The following is a 21,754-nucleotide window of genomic DNA, read 5'->3' as shown; positions in this document are numbered from 1 at the left end:
AGATTGCAATGTACTTAGAGTATAAAGTTACACAAGATGGTGAAGACTTAGAATGAAAACAATGTAAAAATGTCACAATACTTTTATATTGATTACATGTACAAATGATAATATTTCAATGAAATGGTAAAACACTATCATGTTAATAGTAATTTATGCAGGAAACATACTGTACTTAATGTAATATAAAACAAATAAACAAAAAAACCTGTTGCTGTTGAGTCAATTCTGACTCAGAGTGACCATACAGGACAGAGTAGAACTGCCCCATAGGGTTTCCAAGGAGTGCCTAGTGGATTTGAACCACCAACCTTTTGATTAGCAACCATAGCTGTTAAGCACTACTCCACCAGAGTTTCCTATATAATATAGTATATGCATATATATTATATGCATAGTATATGTATGTAATATATTGTAATAATATAATATACAATTAACCTCAATGTAGATAAAGCTAATATTAGTTAAATATTACTGTTTTGGCTACATAAACATATTTTAATTAATTTCATTTTCATTTAACTTTCTAATGTGTCTACTAGAAAATTTAAACTTATGCATGTGTCTTCTATTATATTTCTATTAAACAGCACTAGGACGTTCTTAACAACATGAAAAAGGAAAAAAAAGGAATAAGGAGAGCCATGACTATTTTTTCTCAGAAAAGAATACTCCAAACACTCTTTCATGGCCCCCAGGACTTCCTTATTCCTCAGGCTGTAGATAATGGGATTGAGCATGGAGGTCAGGATGGTGTAAAAAATGGCCAAAATCTTATCTTCTGCTGATGAGCGGACATTCCTGGGCCGAAGATAGGTGTAAACAAATGGTGCATAATAAAGGGTAACTACAGTTAAATGTGTTGAACAGGTGGAGAAGGCCTTTTTCCTTCCCTCTTTGGAGCGCATATGGTAGACAGCCAAAAGTACTCTGCCGTAGGAAGCAGTGGTGCCAAGGAAAGGAAGGAGGAGCGTGAGGGTAACGCTCACAAAAACCATGTACTCATAGACCCAGGGGTCCATACATGCAAGAAGCAACATGGCTGGGACATCACAAAAGAAATGATCGATGGCCCGGGACCGGCAGTAAGGAATATGAAGAGCATAGACTGTGTGTGCCAAGGAGTTGATGGATCCCAAGACCCAAGATCCCATGATCATCTGGACACACATCCTTCTACTCATACGGTTGGGATAATGGAGGGGGTGACAGATGGCCACGTAACGGTCATAGGCCATGGAGGCTAAGAGTAAGCCTTCAGAACCAGCCATTGTCAAGAATAAGAAGCTTTGAAAGCCACATCCAAGGAAAGAGATGCCTTTGTGGCCAGAGAGGAAGTTGTGTACCATCTTGGGGACTGTAGTAGAAATGTACATCAGGTCCATGAGGGAGAGCTGGCCGAGAAGAAAGTACATGGGTTTGTGGAGTTGGGAATCCATGCAAATGAGGTACATCATGGTTGAGTTTCCCAATGAGGCCAGAAAGAATACAAGGAGGATAAGGAACAAGAGCAGCATGCCAGTTTGATTTGGGGGAAGAAGTCCCAACAAAATGAAATCATTTGAAGTTTGATTCCATTTCTCCATGAAAACTTATTGCTTTAATTTCCTTGAAAGAAAAACAAAAACCAAACAATAAATGATGCTTGACAAAACCAGAGCATAAAGATGAATTTCGAATTAGCTAATGTTTGTTTAGAATCAATTTTTGTCTTTCCATCTCTTCAACTTTTGTTGAGTTCAGTATCAGAACTGAATGTTCCAACCTCTTCCCCATGTATTATTTGGTAAGCAAATGAGCAAGTCATAGAGAAATGTGGTTTTTAAGTATACAAATTAATGTACCACATACTTTTTTTTTACTTAACTAAAGTATTATCCTCCCTGGAATGGGTCCTGGCCAGTCCCATTAGACATGATTTTCAAGGGGTTACAGTCATTAAAAAAAAAGAAGAAGTTGTTGTGGAGTCAATTCTGACTGTCTCACGGTGACTTCATGTGTGGCAGAGCAGAACTGTGCTCCATAGGGTTTTTAGAGGCTGATTTTTCTGAAGTAGAACTCTAGGACTTTTTTCCGAGGCACCTCTGTGTGGATTCTAACTGCCAACCTTTGGTTAGCAGTCGAGTGCTTAACAGTTGGCCAACATAGATCCTGCATTTCCCTAGCATCTATCAACTGCACAGGGCATATCTACAACAATAACTGACATATGGCTCGGCAACCTGTATGCTGAAATTCTATATCCTCTACATTGTTATTTTCTGGCCTTCTTTCCCTAGAACTAATCCAGCCAGACAATCCCTTACTACTCTCTCATGTTCTCTATCACTTTTGTGTCTTTTTAAAAAATGTACCCACCATTTGAGATCACTGTCCTTGAACCATAAAGGTACTGCATGCCTACTGATATTAGGTACTGTTAGGTCGATTTTCGACTCAGAGCAACACCATATGACAGAGAAAAATTGACCCACAGGGTTTTCTAGACTAATCTTTACAGGAGCATATCACCAGGTCTGTATCCTGTGGAGTCACTAGGTGGCTAGCAGTCAAGCACTTAACAATTCAGCCACGAGGACTCTCTCATGCCCTACTAAGTTCACACTGTATACAAAATATTATTTGAATATTATCCCATCCCTACTGACGTTTTTGTTTTCTGAAGCCCTGCAGAATTTGAAACTAAATGCACAGATTTTTCTACACAGCTTTCATTTCTCTCCGTAGATAAAGTGCATGTGATAAAGTCACAGATTCTATAATACACATTTTTTTCATATTTTTTCCACTGTCCTCAACAATAAGTAGCATGATAAGGGAAATATAATAAGCAGTAGGAGGTTGATAACTAGCATAAATTGGAAGCTCTTAGATACATAGGAATTTGTTCACTTTACCTCCTTTAAGCCACCCCCAAATTCTGTAAATTTAGGCATAAATATCCACTTTTTTGGAACAAAGAAAGTAGTATTCATAGATATGACAACTTTCTCAAATAGAATTAACGGTGGAATCCGAATTCACATCCGTTCTTGCTTCAAATTTCTAGTTTTTTCAAATACCAAGATTACTTAACCCAAAACCAGACTCGTCACCATCGAGTCAATTCCCACTCATAGTGACCCTGTAGAACTGTCCCATATGACTTTCAAGGAGAACCTAGGGATTTGAACAGCCGACATTTTGGTTAGCGGCTGTAGCTGTTAACCATTATGCCACCAGAGTTTCCAAAGATTACTTATTGTTTGGTAAATGACTTTGTGCATAATGCCTAATTTATCTTAACTCGAATTGCATAATAATTGAGATTTTTGCAAGAGATTTGGTTTTATTCCATATTTGCAACTAGGTCAAAGCATATTGAGTTGAAAAAAATAATTAAAAATTTTGCTGAGGAGTCTGTTCTGACTCATAGGGATCCCACGTGTGTCAGAGTAGAACTGTACTCCACAGGGTTTTTGATGAGTGATTTTTTTGGAAGTAGATCACCAGGCCTTTCTTTCAACGTACCTCTGGGTGGAGTTGAACCTCTAACCTTTGGATTAGCAGCCCAGCTCCTTAACTGTTTTCACCACCCAGGGACCCACATGGAGCCTGAACAGGGCATTCGTTTTCTTCTCCTGTAGTTTGGTTTTCATATAGTAGATGCCAGCAGAGTCAGACAGTTGCAAACCTGTTCAACTAGAAAAGCAGATATGAGATGTATACCCTGTCTTCTACATTGATTTAGAGATTCCATATGATTGCAATTATCTTAGGACCTCATTATGCAATGTAATGAAACTGAATCAAATATTAATCATTTAGAATAATTAAGAAGAGATGAAAGTAAAGGAATTTTCCTTTCTGATGAATTTTTCTACTTTTTATTCCCAAACCTTTCAATGGGAATACTGTAACTCAACTTTTTATATGTTCTCTTTTTTATTTATGTCATCTCAATTCTTTTAATTTGCTTTTTTCCTGAACTCAGTCTCCTAAACAAACATAAATTGTTACTATGACACTTCTTGTATTTCTGCTGTACACGCACTTTCCTCCTTAACCCAGTCTACGTGTGGGATTTCCTGCCTTCCCTTATATGCTTCTGTCTGATGGGAGAACCCTGATACTGCATTCCTTCCAGGGTATCAGTTTGAGTAGTAATCTTGGATTACTGATTTTTAAACAGGACAGATCAGCAACAATTTTGATAAGCATGACTAAAATTGTGAGTTTGTGATAGAAAAATGGATACATTTCCTAGTTGTCTCCTTGACAAATACTAACAGTGAAAAAAATGCAACATCAGGGAACATGATAGATGCATGATGTCATTATATGAGGATGCTAGTTGGGATGGTAGCAATTAGATGGAGCCATGAGCTGCTTAACTTTGTAGAAAAAAAAAAAAAAACGGATGATCTAACAGACAGAGATTGTCGTCACCGACAATGTGCTGGATTGATTAACTCAAATATGTTGGCCAATTTTCTATTTTACTGCAGTGCTGTTGGTACTGAGATACACAGGTGATTAAAACCTACAAGCCCCTCTAATCACGTAGTTAAAATTTAATGGGTCAATCACTAAACCAAAACAAAGAAATTTCCTGAATAAACTGAATGCTTTAAAGGCCAGAGTAGTAGGAGCGGGGGTCTAGGGACCATGGTTCCAGGGAACATCTAGGTCAACCGGCATAATAAAATCTATTAAGAAAACATTCTACATCCCACTATGGTGAGTGGCGTCTGGGGTCTTAAACACTAGCAAGCAGCCATCTAAGATGCATCAATTCGTCTCGACTTACCTGGAGCAAAGGAGAATGAAGAACACCAAAGACACAAAGTAATGATGAGCCCAAGAGACAGAAAGGGCCACATAACTCAGAGAGTAAATCAGCCTGAAACCAGAAAAACTAGATGGTGCCTGGCTACAACCACTGACTCCCTGACAGGGAACACAACAGAGAATCCTGGATGGAGCAGGAGAGCAGTGGGATACAGACCTTAAATTCTCTTAAAAAGACCAGACTTAATGGTCTGAATGAGACTAGAAGGACTCTGGAGGTCACGGTCCCCAGATTTTCTGTTAGCCCAAGACTAGAACCATTCCCAAAACCAACTCTTTGGACTGGACAATGGGATAGAAAATAATACTGGTGAGGAGTGAACTTCTTGGATCAAGTAGACACATGAGACTATGTGGCCGGCTCCTGTCTGGAGGGGATATGGGAAGGCAGAGGGGGACAGAAGCTGGCAGAATGGACATGGGGAATACAGGGTAGAAAGCAGGATTGTGCTGTCTCATTAGGGGGAGAGTAACTAGGAGTACATAGCAAGGTGTATATAAATTTTTGTATGAGAGACTGACTTGATTTATAAACTTTCACTTAAAGCACAAGAAAAAGAAAAAAATATTAATAGGTCAATCAGTAAACTCAAACATACAATATAATATTATATAACAATAAATAAAATAGAGTAAGGAGATAGAGCATTTTCAGATACATAAGACATCTCACGAAAGCCTCTAAGGGGAAGCAGTGTTTGGAAGGATCTGTTTGAAGAATATTCTCCCCAAAATTAACAGCATCTGAAAAGCCATATTTAGTTTAGTTTTTTTTTTTTTTTTCCTCCCCCTCAGGAAGGAAACCAGTGTGCCCAATGCCAAGGAAATAAGAAGGAATGGGGTAGGGTATGTGGGCATTTATGTGGCAAATATCAGGCTATGATGAGGATTTACATTTGGTTCTGGATAAGATGAGATGCCATTAGAGTGTGGAGTGATCTTACGTGTGTTTTAGTGATTACACAGGATACTCTGGGGTGAGCAAAGAGTTTCAAGCAAATATACTTGTAGGAGACTGGATTGGAGGGAACTGAAACAGCCCCAGGAAGAGAGGGGAGCAGTCGCCTTTCTAGGTGCTGACAACATCGTTATCCACAGGCTTCAGATTCCACAGGCATTTAATCCTAATGTTTCTTTTTTGTGAGAATTAAGTAAAAAATGCAAGACCCTTCACATAGACGTGGTTTCTCCCCCAGGAGCCCAAAAGTTATTATGATAACCTTACTATAACCTTACAATCAATTACCCTTGAGTCAACTCTGACTCATGGAGACCCAATGTGTGTCAGAGCAGACCTATGCTCCATAGGGTTTCTAATGTTGGATGTTTTTGAAATTTGATCACCAGACCTTTCTTCTGAAGTACTCTTTGGAGTGCAGTTCTACTCTGACACACATGGAGTCACTATGAGTTGGAGCCAACTCAAGGGTGGCTGGTTTACTGTTTTATTATAACGATGAACAAGGGTGTTGATACAGCAATGTCATTGAAATTACTGCCTATTTAATTGAAATTGCATGCCTGGTTTTCTCACTTGACTTTTGAGGATAGGGTCACCGGCTTGTCCCGGTACTCCTCGGGCTGTTCTGGTTTTAAAAATGAAAGCCCAGCAACTCAAGAACCCCACAGTCAGTTCTGGACAAATCAGGACAGTTGGTCACCCTATTTGGAGGTAGGTTCCTAACCGATGTATCATTCTATCTCGTCTGCCTTGCATATGTCTTCTGCTGACTTCTATAGTAGGCTCTCAACGTTTTGTTTGCCTACTGAAATGAACCAAATGTTTGCCTTCAAAAAAAAAAAAGTCCTTGCCATTGAGTCGCTTCTGACTCATAGCAACCCTATAGGACAGAGTAGAACTGCCTCATAGCGTTTACAAGGAGCTCCTGGTGGATTCAAACTACAGGCCTTTTGGTTAGCAGCCATAGCTTAATCAGTGATAGTTCATATTGATAAAAGGTTGTTAGTTCAATTCAAACATCAGTCTTTATCATACCTTGCTAAGAAATTGTAGAAGAACTTCTCAGGGTACTTTCCTCTTTTTGTTGTTTTTTTCAGGCTTAAATGAAGAACAAAGGTGTTAAGTCAGTTTGGTGGTGTTTCCAATAGCAAGCATTGGGCATAAGTCATGTACCACGGGCCAATAATTATGAGGGATACACATTTTTAATTTGTTTCCCAGATGCACAGATAGCAGTCAGAACATCAGAGATTATTTGATAATAGTTAAAATGGCTATTTTATTTTCTATATTGAAAATACGCATGTTGTTAGATGATGGAAGATAATTTTACTAACCCAGGACCCTGTAAATCTAGAGCTGAAACCTTACGGACATTAAACATGTGAGTTAACTTAGAGCTTTGGGTCTATTTCCATTGATGTCATCAGCTTTCATTATTTCATCACCAGAAGCATGGCCTCCTTTGTTACATTATAACTTGTAGAATATTGTTCCTGTGGCTACAAGGTGGGACTAAACTGACTGTCTCTCTTGATGATCAGAAGAGGCATATTGCTGAAGTCTGTAGAGTTAAAAAAAAAAAAAAAAAGGATCAATTTAGTGGGCATAAAATATGTAAGTGTACCAATTACAGCCTTCTGAATTTATTTTGAAAAAGGTACAGATAATGCATACTTTCAAAAAGTTCTACAGACGATCAGGCCAAGACCAATGAGCAAATTGGTTGTTTTGCCTCAGCTAAATCAACCCTAACTACATCGCAGGAGGTTGGGATTAGTGAAGATGGAATTAAGTGAGCTCTGTGTGCATGCTGAGCAGTGTTCAACACATAGTAGGTCCTCAGTAACAGTCAATTTCCTTTGTCCATTCCATTTGTTTAACCATTAAGGGGCTTCAGGACCAGAAAGGTTAACTATCTTAAGTCACACCACTCCAAAGTAATACATTGTAGACTTTTCATAGGTTCAGATTACCTCTTTCTACCCTTTATAGTCATTTTTTGGCTTTTCCAGTATGACATAGAACTGATCTGTTTCCTGTGAAGAGAAAGTGTTTCCTCTGGAATGGAAAACCACACGACCAAAATATCTCTCTGAGATTAGAGTTAACCAAAATCAACTAGCTTCAGTAATATCATGATGATTCTCCTTGTCCTAAGTGCTTGAGTTTGTATTTTGGGAGGAAGCAGTTTTACAAGGCAAAACTTCCTGTTAATAGTCCACTGAATTATTTTAAAAACTTTAAGGACAAACTCTCCTCACATAGACTCTCAGACGGTGCTGAGAGATCGTGTCACAATCAGTATATTCTGCATTAAACGAAAACCTCTTTCTGAGGTGGGAATCTCTTCTTTATCTGCTAAAATTTACAAGGAGGAAATTCCCACAGACACATTGTAATTTTCGTTCCTAACTGCTCCTATCACTGGCCATTCTCTATAACATAAAACCCGTGACCACTTGTGAAGGTTCTGTTCTTAGGGCTTTTTGGAATTACAAAATAATTTCATCTTCTTTTGTGCAATATTCCTCCATTGGCAGATATATTGATTACAGGCTGTTCCCCGATTACAAACCAGTTCAGTTCCTATGTCCATCTTTAAGTCGGATTTGTACATCAGTCAGAACAGTTTGGTAGGGATCATATCTAACATCATTTAGTCAAATGTTTGTCTTACTAGATAATAAATAATCTACCTTTCTGTGCACAAACAACAAACAAAATGTGCATCAAAACATTAAAGAAACACTTCCAAATCCACAAAAAATTCTTAAACATAATAATGTTTTGGTGAGCATTGCAAAGGAGTGCCCATTTGTTATTACGAACCATTGTATATACTTCAAATTTTTAACATAAGAAGATTCAGGGAGGTTGGTTCATAACTACGGCTTGTACATACCTCAGAAGTTCATATCCTGGGGGCTCCTTATAGTTTCAAGATCTTGCTTTCTTTTTATCTTGTTCCAGTGAAGTAGAATAAGCCACTTCACACCTAATCTAACCAAATTCTCATAGGTTCAACTGTTGAAAGCCAGAAGGATGAGTTGCTATATTTTATGTATAAGGCCTCGCATCCTCAAACCTTAGATACTCCTTTCTTCTCCTTTAATTGATCCCCAATGTCCAAGTCTGTGGGGGCCAAAACCCTGGCTATTTCACTTGACTCTGCTTAAAAAAAAATTGGAGATCAAATGAGATGTGCACTTAGAACAAAGAGACCAACTGGGAGAATTCTGTTTCATTTGACTAGTACCCACAGTTAGACAAAAGAGGACGGGCTTCATTACTCCAGAATATTATTTGAGACCTATAAGGGATATTAGATTATATTATTAAAATGTCTTACTTCGTATATACAAGAACTAAGGACTAAAGAGGCCAGATCCAACACTGATTGGAAAGGCGATTTGGGGAAATTACTTAACATTCTAGCTTGTTTCTGTATCCGTAAATCTGGATTAAGGTATACGGTAAGAATTAAATGCGATTATGTACATTAAATGTCTAGATAGTGTCTGAGACAGTGAAAGGGCTCAATGGATTTTAGGATTTTAGGATCTCTTACCATCCTGCTGATTTGCAAAACCAGAGAAGTGTTCACTTAAAACTGATTTTTTTTCTCAATTTTAGACTCCTGAGTTTGTGTTTATTTAAAATGTATAGTCACTTATCCCAGGAAGGGATGGTAGAAAATTTTTAACAAGGTTGTATTCAATAAATATTAGTGCTTTATGTGTGTGCATGTGTGCATGTATGTGTGTGAGTGTGTGTGTGTACAGTGTTTGTGGTTCAGTGGTAGAATTCTCACCTTCCATGTGGGAGACACTGTTCAATTCCCAGTCAATGCATATCACAAATACACCTCACGAGCAGCCACTAACCATCTGTCAGTGGCAGCTCGTGTGTTGCTGTGATGGTGAAAAGGTATTAGAAGAGTCTTCCAGACTAAGACTAGAAAAAAAGGCCTGGCAATCTACTTTTGAAAATCAGCCAGTATAAACCCTACGGGCCACACCTGCTCCATCCACAACTGATCATAGGGTTGGCACACGACTGAACAGTAGTTTCTTCTGTTGTACTTGGGGTTGCCATGAGTTGGGGGCTGACTGGATGAGAGCTGACAATACAAAAACAAATATATATATATACATACACTCACATATATGAAATACAAAACTAATCTGTTCCATTGCTTTCAATTTTGGGAAGAAACAACTGATAATCACATACAGATTCTTTCACTGGTAATATTAGTCTTTTATTGATAACATTTACTTTTTTCCTTTACAGTGTGGGGCTTTTTTACAGAGACCTGAAAAGTCTTTCCCCATTGTCCTGTTAAACATTCTCAGCCGGTTACCACATCTGAAAGCTCTACAAAGATCAATGAAACAGGCTGGAGAAAAGCCCACACCATGCTGACTCTTCACAGTCTCAAGTTTGTGAACACAGGTCTCAACTTGGCCCCTCTGCAATACCAGGATATGCCCCTAGTCTCTGTAGATGTTCTCTCTCCTAACTAGTACCCTTCACTTCTCCCGTCTCACCAAACCTCCAGTGTAATTCCACAATTCTTATACTCAGCTAGGAAAACAATCAATTTACTAAAAAAAAAAAAAAAAAAAACTCAGGACTTGATTGTAAATATGACACGCATACATTCAGAAAAATGTGGAGGAAATCTGTTCCTTCTAAAAATATAGGAGAAAGTATTCAAAGAACTAATGACTAAAAATAATGAAACATCTGAGTCCTAAGATTCGGGATGTCAAAGTTATACAAAGAAAGCAAAGGAAAAATATATCAGAACCAAGATATAATCTAGTAAAGCTTAAGTACGTGAATACAAAGAAAAAAATATTGTTAAAAGCAACCATAGAGTAAAAAAAAAAAAAAAGACATGGCCTACATAAAATATATAAATTAAATAATTAAGTAAATAAATAAAATATGACTGAAAGTTTATTTCTCAAAAAAATGATGGAGAATCCGAGAGGCGGGGCCAAGATGGCTGACTAGGTAGAGGCTACCTTGGATCCCTCTTGCAACAAAGACTCAGAAAAACAAGTGAATCGATCACATACATGACAATCTACAAACCCTGACCATCAAACACAGATCTAAAGAGTTGACCTGAGTGACAGAGAATGAGAATGAGCAACCACAGGGAAGCAATGACTGCTTTCGGAGCCTGGAGCCAGCATTCCAGTCAAAAAACCTTGGCGCCAGGCTTTGGACTGGGCTCAGGGGAGCTGAGCATGGCATCCTGAGATGGCGCAAACATGGGACTCAGCCCTAGCCCCCAGAAGTGACCTCAGGGGAAGCCCAGCCAGTGCCCACAGGCAACGCAGCAATGTGGCTGACAGGAGGAGAAGTCACCGGGAGGCAGCAACTGATTTGGGAGCCTGGAGTGCAGCGTTCCAGCCAGGGAACCTTGGCGCTGGGTTTTGGACTGGGAGCGGGGGAACTGACAACAGCTTTTGAGACAGCACAAGCACAGGACTCGGGCCTGACCCTCGGGGGCAACCTTGACCCAGCCAACACACACAGTTTACACACCCCTCGGGAATCTCAGATAAAACAGAAATCACCAAGCAAGAAAAGTAACTTTGTCTATATTCCTGGGTGCTATTCTCTCCTATCTATCTGATCCCCCCTCCCTTTCCCAGGTGGTTTCATTAACATTGGAATTTCCTGAGCCAGAGAAAGAAGCGCTCTGCAGTTTCTTTCTTTCTTTTTTTTTTTTTTTTGGTCTTTTCCTAACCCATTCTCCTGGCCTGAGAGAAGCAACTACAAAAAACCCAGGGACCAAAAAATCCTTCCCTGACTTCCCGAAATTGGACTAAAAATACAGAACCAGCTCCAGCCAAGCATATGAGATCCACAGTCTTGGGCTTTCATCCCTACAGAGAACAAGGTGGCTATTATAATGCAAAGGTAATTCTGATAGGGATCTGACTGTAATTATTTTAGCAGATTACTGGAAAGACAAGTTTCCCAGGTCTGATATCTCTGCATATTCAACAGAGCCCTCACTCACCCACAACAGGGAACTGAGGGCTGAAGCTCCCCCCAGACCACCTAGCCGCCTGCCTGAGGGGCCTGAGGATGGTGACACCTACCAATCTGTAGAGGTACATGCATTGGGTGCATAAGGTACAGCTGCAGAGGCCACCCACCAAAGTGCTTTAGGAATAGAGACACACCTACCTCACTGGAACTTGGGGGAAACCTGTCAGCATCGTGCCCACCCTGGAGTGTGACCCTCTGCTGCTACTAGAATCTGGTACACACAACCAGCACTGCTACTCCTCTAGGTGGATAGGTGACAGTCTGCATCACACACTTGGTGACCCAAAATCAGATTCTACTCAAGAATAGTGAATGGAGTCTTAGGCTTATATATCTGGTAATAGCCCAAACCAGCTGATAATAGGACATAAGTGATTCAAAGCCTACAACAAACAAGACTGTGTAATCTAGTAGCCCATCTACATACATTGAAAGAAAACAAAACAAGATAAGACTCAGTGAGCAAACATAAAATAAATCATTACAATATCTTATAGATGGGTCGGAGACAGCAGTCAATATCAAACCACATAAAGAAGCAGACCATGATTGCTTCTACAACTCGCGAAATTAAAAACTCAAAATCTTTCCCAAATGAAGATACAACCCTGGAACTGCCAGATGCAGAATATAAAAAACTAATTTACAGAATGCTTCAAGACATCAGGAATGACCTCATAAATGAAATAAGGCAATCTACAGAAAAAGCCAAAGAACACACTGATAAAGCAGTTAAAGAACTCAAAAAGATTATTCACAAACATAGTGGAAAAATTAATAAGCTGCAAGAATCCATAGAGAGACAGCATTCAGAAATCCAAAAGATTAACAGTAAAATTACAGAATTAGACAACGCAATAGGAAGTCAGAGGAGCAGAATTGAGGAATTGGAATGCAGAGTGGGGGATTTGGAGGATAAGGGAATTGACACGAATATAGCTGGAAAAAAATCAGATAAAAGAATTAAAAAAATGAAGAAACGCTAAGAATCACATGGGAGTCTATCAAGAAGAATAACTTGCGTGTGATTGGAGTCCCAGAACAGGGAGGGATAACAGAAAATACAGAGAGAATAGTTGAAGATCTGTAGGCAGAAAACTTCCCTGACATCATGAAAGATGAAAGGATATCTATCCAGGATGCTCACCGAACCCTATATAAGATCGATCCAAAAAGAAAATCACCAAGACATATTATCATCAAACTTGCCAAAACCAAAGATAAAGAGAAAATTTTAAAAGCAGCCACGGATAAAAGAAAGGTCCCCTACAAAGGAGAATCAATAAGAATAAGTTCAGACTACTCAGCAGAAACCATGCAGTCAAGAAGGCAATGGGATGACATATATAGAGCACTGAAGGAGAAAAACTGCCAGTCAGGGATCATATACCCGGCAAAACTCTCTCTGAAATATGAAGGTGAAATTGAAACATTTACAGATAAACACAAGCTTAGAGAATTTGCAAAAACCAAACCAAAGCTACAAGAAATACTAAAGGAAATTGGTCAGAAAATCAATAATATCAGATACCAGCACAACACAAGGTCACAGAATAGAACATCCTGATATCAACTCAAATAGGGAAATCAAAAAAAATTAAGATTAATTTTAAAAAGAAAAAAATGCTCAAAACAGGGAATCATTGAAGTCAATATGTAAAAGGTCACAATAATCAAAAAGAGGGACTAAATACAGGAGGCATAGAACTGCCGTATGGAAAGGAAAACAGGGGAATATAGGACAATACAAGTGAGGTTTTTACTTAGAAAAATAGGGGTAAATATTAAAGTAACCAGAAAAAAGTCTAACAATTCCATAACTCAAAATAAAACCAAGAAAAACATAATGACTCAGCAAACAAAAATTCAACTACTATGAAAATGAGGAACACACAATTAACAAAGAAAAACATCTCTCCACAAACAAATAAGTAGAAAAATGAAATTGTCAACAACACACATAAAAAGGCATCAAAATGACAGCACTAAAAAAAAAACACATATCTATAATTATGCTGAATGTAAATGGACTAAATGCACCAATAAAGAGACAGAGAGTCTCAGACTGGATAAAGAAACACGATCCACCTATATGCTGCCTGCAAGAGACACACCTTAGACTTAGAGACACAAACAAACTAAAACTCAAAGGATGGAAAAAAATATACGAAGCAAAAAACAAGCAAAAAGGAGCAGGAGTAGCAATATTAATTTCTGACAAAATAGATTTTAAAGTTAAATCCACCACAAAGAATAAAGAAGGACACTACATAATGATTAAAGGGACAACAGACCAGGAAGATGTAACCGTATTAAATATTTATGCACCCAATGACAGGGCTGCAAGATACATAAAACAAACTTTAACAGAACTGAAAAGTGAGATAGACACCTCCAAAATTATAGTACGAGACTTCAACACACCACTTTTGGAGAAGGACACGACTTCCAGTAAGAAGCTTAATAGAGACACGGAAGACCTAATTGCTACAATCAACCAACTTGAGCTCATAGACTTATACAGAACACTCCACCCAACTGCTGCAAAGTATACTTTTTTTTTCTAGCACACATGGAACATTCCCTAGAATAGACCACATATTAGGTCATAAAACAAACCTTGCAGAATCCAAAACATTGAAATATTACAAAGCATCTTCTCAGACCACAAGGCCATAAAAGTGGAAATCAATAACAGAAAAATTAGGGAAAAGAAATCAAATACTTGGAAACTGAAAAATACCCTGCTGAAAAAAGACTGGGTTATAGAAGACATTAAGGAGGGAATAAAGAAATTCATAGAATGAAATGAGAATGAAAACACTTCTATCAAAACCTCTGGAACACAGCAAAAGCAGTGCTCAGAGGTTAATTTACATCGATAAATGCACACCTACATAAAGAAGAAAGAGCCAAAATCAGAGAACTGTCCCTACAACTTGAACAAATAGAAAGCGAGCAACAAAAGAATCCATCAGGCACGAGAAGAAAACAAATAATAAAAATTAGAGCTGAACTAAATGAATTAGAGAACAGAAAAACAATTCAAAGAATTAACAAAGCCAAAAGCTTGTTCTTCGAAAAAATTAACAAAATTGATAAACCATTGGCCAGACTGAATAAAGAAATACAGGAAAGGAAACAAATAACCAGAATAAGAAACGAGATAGGCCACATCACAACAGACCCAACTGAAATTAAAAGAATCATATCAGATTATTATGAAAAATTGTACTCTAACAAATTTGCAAACCTAGAAGAGATGGATGAATTCCTGGAAAAACACTACCTACCTAAACTAATACAATCAGAAGTAGAACAACTAAATAGACCCATAACAAAAAAAGAGATTGAAACAGTAATCAAAAAACTCCCAACAAAAAAAAAGCCCTGGCCCGGATGGCTTTACTACAGAGTTCTACCAAACTTTCAGAGAAGAGTTAACACCACTACTACTACAGGTATTTCAAAGCATAGAAAATGATGGAATACTACCTAACTCATTCTATGAAGCCACCATATCCCTGATAACAAAACCAGGTAAAGACAACACAAAAAAAGAACATTACAGACCTACATCCCTCATGAACATAGATGCAAAAATCCTCAATAAAATTCTAGCCAATAGAATTCAATAACATATCAAAAAAATAATTCACCACGACCAAGTGGGATTTATACCAGGTATGCAAGGCAGGTTTAATATTAGAAAAACCATTAATGTAATCCACCATATAAAAAAAGCAAAAGAGAAAAACCACATGATCTTATCAATTGATGCAGAAAAGGCATTTGACGAAGTCCAACACCCATTCATGATAAAAGCTCTCAGCAACATAGGAATTGAAGGAAAATTCCTCAACATAACAAAGGGCATCTATACAAAGCCAACAGCCAACATCACCCTAAATGGAGAGAGCTTGAAAGCATTTTTCTTGAGAACGAGGTCCAGACAAGGATACCCTTTATCACCGCTCTTATTCAACAGTGTGCTAGAGGTTCTAGCCAGAGCAATTAGGCTAGACAAAGAAATAAAGGGCATCTGGATTGGCAAGGAAGAAGTAAAATTATCTCTATTTGCAGATGACATGATCTTATACACAGAAAACCCTAAGGAATCCTCCAGAAAGCTACTGAAACTAATAGAAGAGTTTGGCAGAGTCTCAGGTGATACGATACACATACAAAAATCACTTGGATTCCTCTACATCAACAAAAAGAACATCGAAGAGGAAATCACCAAATCAATACCATTCACAGTAGCCCCCAAGAAGATAAAATATTTAGGAATAAATCTTACCAAAGATGTAAAAGACCTATACAAAGAAAACTACAAAGTACTACTGCAAGAAACTTAAAAGGACCTAAAAAAAAAAAGGACCTACATAAGTGGAAAAACATAACTTGCTCATGGGTAGGAAGACTTAACATAGTAAAAATGTCTATTCTACCAAAAGCCCTCTATACATACGATGCACTTCAGATCCAAATTCCAGTGACATTTTTCATGTGATGGAGAAACAAATCACCAACTTCATATGGAAGGGAAAGAAGCCCCGGATAAGTAAAGCATTACTGAGAAAGAAGAAGAAAGTGGAAGGCCTCACTCTACCTGATTTCAGAACCTATTATACAGCCACAGTAGTCAAAACAGCCTGGTACTGGTACAACAACAGGCACATAGACCAATGGAACAGAATTGAGAACCCAGATATAAATCCATCCATGTATGAGCAGCTGATATTTGACAAAGGCCCAGTGTCAGTTAATTGGGGGAAAGATAGTGTTTTTAACAAACGGTGCTGGCATAACTGGATATTCGTTTGCAAAAAAATGAAACAGGACCCATACCTCACACCATGCACAAAAACTAACTCCAAGTGGATCAAAGACCTAAACATAAAGACTAAAACGATAAAGATCATGGAAGAAAAAATAGGGACAACCTTAGGAGCCCTAATACAAAACATTACAAACAATGATGAAGAGAAACCAGATAACTGGGAGCTCGTAAAAATCATACACCTATGCTCATCTAATGACTTCACCAAAAGAGTAAAAAGACTACCTACAGATTGGGAAAAAATTTTCAGCTATGACATCTCCGACCAGCACCTGATCTCTAAAATCTATATGATTCTGTTAAAACTCAACCACAAAAAGACAAACAACCCAATCAAAAAGTGGGCAAAGGATATGAACACGCACTTCACTAAAGAAGATATTCAGGCAGCTAACAGATATTTTTTTTTTTTTAACAGATACATGAGAAAATGCTCTCGATCATTAGCCATTAGAGAAATGCAAATGAAAACTACAATGAGATTCCATCTCACTCCAGCAAACCTGGCATTAATCCACAAAACACAAAATAATAAATGTTGGAGAGGCTGCGGAGTGATTGGAACTCTTATACACTGCTGGTGGGAATGTCAAATGGTACAACCACTTTGCAAATCTATCTGGTATTTCCTTAAAAAGTTAGAAATAGAACTACCATACAACCCAGAAATCCCACTCCTCGGAATATACCCTAGAGAAATAAGAGCCTTTACGTGAACAGATATATGCACACCCACGTTTATTGCAGCTCTGTTCACAATAGCAAAAAGCTGGAAGCAACCAAGGTGTCCATCAATGGATGAATGGTTAAATAAATTATGGTATATTCACACAATGGAATACTACGTATTGATAAAGAACGGTAACTGATCTGTGAAACATTTCATAAATGGAGGAACCTGGGAGGCATTATGCTGAGTGAAATTAGTCAGATGTAGAAGGACAAATATTGAATAAGGCCACTATTATGAGATCTTGAGAAATAGTATAAACTGAGAACACATACTTTTGTGGTCACGAGGGGAGGAGGGATGGGGGTGGGAGAGGGGTATTTACTGACTAGTTAGTAGATAAGAACTGCTTTAAGTGAAGGGAAGGACAATACTCAATACACGGAAGGTCAGCTCAACTGGACTGGACCAAAAGCAAAGAAGTTTCCGGGATAAACTGAATGCTTCGAAGGTCAGCGGAGCAAGGGCAGGGATTTGGGGACTACGGCTTAAGAGGACTTCTAAGTCAATTGGCAAAATAATTCTATTATGAAAACATTCTGCATCCCACTTTGAAGTGTGGCGTCTGGGGTCTTAAATGCTAACAAGCAGCCACCTAAGATGCATCAATTGGTCTCAACCCACCTGGATCAAAGGAGAGTGAAGATCACCAAGGTCACACGATAACTATGAGCCCAAGAGACAGAAAGGGCCCCATGAACCAGAGACTTACATCCTCCTGGGACCAGAAGAACTAGATGGTGCCTGGCCACAACCCATGGCTTCCCTGACAGGGAGCACAACAGAGAACCCCTGAGGGAACAGGAGAATAGTGGGATGCAGACCCAAAATTTGCATAAAAAGAGCAGACTTAATGGTCTGACTGAGACTAGAAGAATCCCGGCGGTCATGGTCCCCAAACCTTCTGTTGGCTCAGGACAAGAACCATTCCCGAAGACAACTCATCAGACATGGAAGGGACTGGACAATGGGTTGGAGAGCGATGCTGATGAAGAGTGAGCTACTTGTATCAGGTGGACACTTCAGACTGTGTTGGCATCTCCTGTCTGGAGGGGAGATGGGAGGGTACAGAGGGTTAGAAAGTGGCAAAACTGACATGAAAGGAGAGACTGTAAGGAGGGAGCGGGCTGACTCATTGGGGGAGAGTAAGTGGGAGTATGGAGTAAGGTGTATATAAGCTTATATGTGACAGACTGGTTTGATTTGTAAACTTTCACTTAAAGCACAATAAAAATTATTAAAAAAAAAAAAATCCCAAGAAAAAAAGCCCTGGCCCAGATGGCTTCACTGGAAAATTCTACCAAACTTTCAGGCAAGAGTTAACGAATTTGAAAATCTAGAAGAAATGGATGAATTCCTAGAAAAACACTACCTACCTAAACTAACACAAACAGAGGTAGAACAACTAAATAGACCCGTAACAAAAGAAGAGATTGAAAAGGTAATCAAACCCCCCCCCCCAAAAAAAGCCCTGGCCCAGACAGCTTCACTGCAGAGTTCTACCAAACTTTCAGAGAAGAGTTAACACCACTACTACTAAAGGTATTTCAGAGCATAGAAAAGGACAGAATACTCCCAAACTCATTCTGTGATGCCGGCATATCCCTGATACCAAAACCAGATAAAGAGACCAAAAAAAAAGAAAGTTACAGACCTATATCCCTCATGAACATAGATGCCAAAATCCTCAACAAAATTCTAGCCAATAGAATTCAACAACGTATCAAATAATAATAATTCTCCATGACCAAGTGGGATTCATACTAGGTATGCAGGGATGGTTCGACATTAGAAAATCATTCAACATAATCCACCACATAAATAACATAAAAGAAAAAAATCACCTGATCGTATCAATCTATACAGAAAAGGCATTTAACAAAGCCCAACACCCATTCCTGATAAAAACTCTCAGAAAAATAGGAATAGAAGGGCAATTCCTCAATATAATAAAGGGCATTTATACAAAACCAACAGCCAACATCATTCTAAATGGAGAGAGACTAAAAGCATTCCCCTTGAGAATGGTAACCAGACAAGGATGCCCGTTATCATCACTCACATTCAACATCATGATGGAAATCATAGCCAGGCAAGAAAAAGAAATAAAGGGCATCCAAATTAGTAAGGAAAAAGTAAAACTATCCCTATTTGCAGATGATATATTTTTTTTATGATCTTATACAGAGAAACCACAAACAATCTGCAAGAAAGGTACTGAAACTAATATAAGGTACCAGCAAAGTAGCAGGATACAAGCTTGAAATACAAAAATCAGTAGAATTCCTCTACACCAACAAAGAAACCTTCAAAAAGGAAATCACCAAATCAATACCATTTACAATAGCCCCCAAGAAGATAAAGTGCTTAGGAATAAATCTAACCAGGGACATAACAAATCCATAGAAAGAAAACTACAAAACACTACTGCAAGAAACCACGAAAGACCTACGTTAAGTGGAAAAACACACCATGCTCATGGATAGGAAGACTCAACATTGTGAAAATGTCAGTACTACCTAAAGCAATCTACAGCTACAATCCAATCGTTATCCAAATTCCAAGAGCATTCTTTAATGAGATGGAGAAACAAATCTCCAACTTTATACGGAAAGGAAAGAGGTTCTGGATAAGTAATGCATCACTGAAGAAGAAGAATGTGGGAGGCCTCACGCTACCTGCTCTTAGAACCTGTTATACAGCCACGGTAGTCAAAACAGACTGGTACAGGTACAACAAGCATATAGACCAATTGAACAGAATTGAAAACCCAGAAGTAAATCCATCCATCTATGAGCAGCTGATGTTTGACAAAAGCCCAAAGTCTGTTCAATGGGGAAAAGATAGTCTCTTTAACAAATGGTACTGGCACAACCCGATGTCCATCTGTAAAGCAAAGAAACAAGATACAGACCTCACACCATACACAAAAACTAATTCAAAATGAATCGAAGACCAAAATATAAAATCTAAAATGTTAAAGATCATGGAAGAAAAAATAGGGACAATGCTAGGGACAGTAATAAATGGCACAAATAGTATACGAGCCATAGCAATGCACAAGCACCAGAAGAGAAACTAGATAACTGGGAGCTCCTAAAAATTAAACATTTATGCTCATCAAAATACTTCACCAAAAGAGTAAAAAGAGAACCTACAGATTGAGGGGGAAAAAAATGGCTATGACATATCTGACAATGGTCTAATCTCTAAAATCTGCAAAATACTTCAACATCTTAATTACAAAAAATAATAATAATCCAATTAAAAAATAGGCAAAAGATATGAACAGACATTTCATTAAAGGAGTCATTCAGGTGGCTAAAAGACACATAAGGAAAAGCTCAAGATCATTAGCCATTAGAGAAATGGAAATCAAAACTACAATGAGATATCATCCCACACCAACAATACTGGTACTAATCCAAAAAACAGAAAATAACTAATGTTGGATTGGCTATGGGTGATTGGAACTCTTATGCACTGCTGGCAGGAATGTGAAATGGTACAACCACTTTGGAAATTTAAAAGCTAGAAATAGAAATACCATACGATCCAGTAATCCCACTCCTTGGACTGTATCCTAGAGAAGTAAGAGCCATTACATGACTAGACATGTGCACACCCATGTTCATTGCAGCACTATTCACAATAGCAAAAAGATGGAAACAATCTAAATGACCAATCAACAGATGAATGGATGAACAAATTATGGTACATACAAACAATGGAATACTACACAACAATAAAGAACTATGATGAATCTGCAAACCCTCACACAACATGGGTGAATCTGGAGGGCATCAAGGTGAGTGGACAAATATTGTATAAGACCACTATTATAAGAACTCAAGAAAAGGTTTATACACAGAAAAAAAATTATTTGGTGGTTACAAGGGTGGGGAGGGAGGGGAAGGGAAATCACTAACTAGATAGCAGACAAGGGTCAACTTTGGGGAAGGAGGAGACAATACAAAATATAGGGGAAGTCAGCACAACTTGACCAAAGTGAAGGCATAGAAATTTCCAAGATACACCCAAACCCCTTGAGAGACTGAGTTGCTGGGGCTGGGGGCTGGGGACCATGGTCTTAGGGGACATCTAGGTGAATTGGCATAACATGGTTCATAAAGAAAATGTTCTACATTCCACTTTGGTGAATAGTGTCTGGGGTCTTATAAGCTTAGAAGTGGTCATCTAAGACACATCTATTAGTTCCTCCTGCCTGGAGCAAAGGAGAATGAAGAAAATCAAAGACACAAGGAAAATATTAGCCAAAAGGACTAAAGAACCACATGAACCAGAGACT

General features: G+C 38.4%; 1 protein-coding gene across 1 annotated transcript; it reads right to left on the bottom strand.

Moving 5' to 3' along the window:
* Positions 1 to 378: 378 nt before the first annotated feature.
* Positions 379 to 2,708, bottom strand: LOC100665279 (olfactory receptor 2L13-like). Its single transcript, XM_003404961.3, has one exon. The coding sequence runs from the start codon at positions 1,587 to 1,589 to the stop codon at positions 522 to 524; it is 1,068 nt and encodes a 355-aa protein (XP_003405009.2). The 5' UTR covers positions 1,590 to 2,708; the 3' UTR covers positions 379 to 521.
* Between the last annotated feature and the right edge of the window lie 19,046 nt (positions 2,709 to 21,754).

The sequence above is a fragment of the Loxodonta africana genome, chromosome 2, assembly GCF_030014295.1.
Source record: "Loxodonta africana isolate mLoxAfr1 chromosome 2, mLoxAfr1.hap2, whole genome shotgun sequence".
Taxonomy (NCBI): Eukaryota; Metazoa; Chordata; class Mammalia; order Proboscidea; family Elephantidae; genus Loxodonta; species Loxodonta africana.
This window is presented reverse-complemented; position numbering and strand designations above follow the sequence as displayed.

Coding starts and splice junctions, on each gene's coding strand:
- LOC100665279 (XM_003404961.3), bottom strand. CDS start 1,589: ATGGAGAAATGGAATCAAACTTCAAATGATTTCATTTTGTTGGGACTT.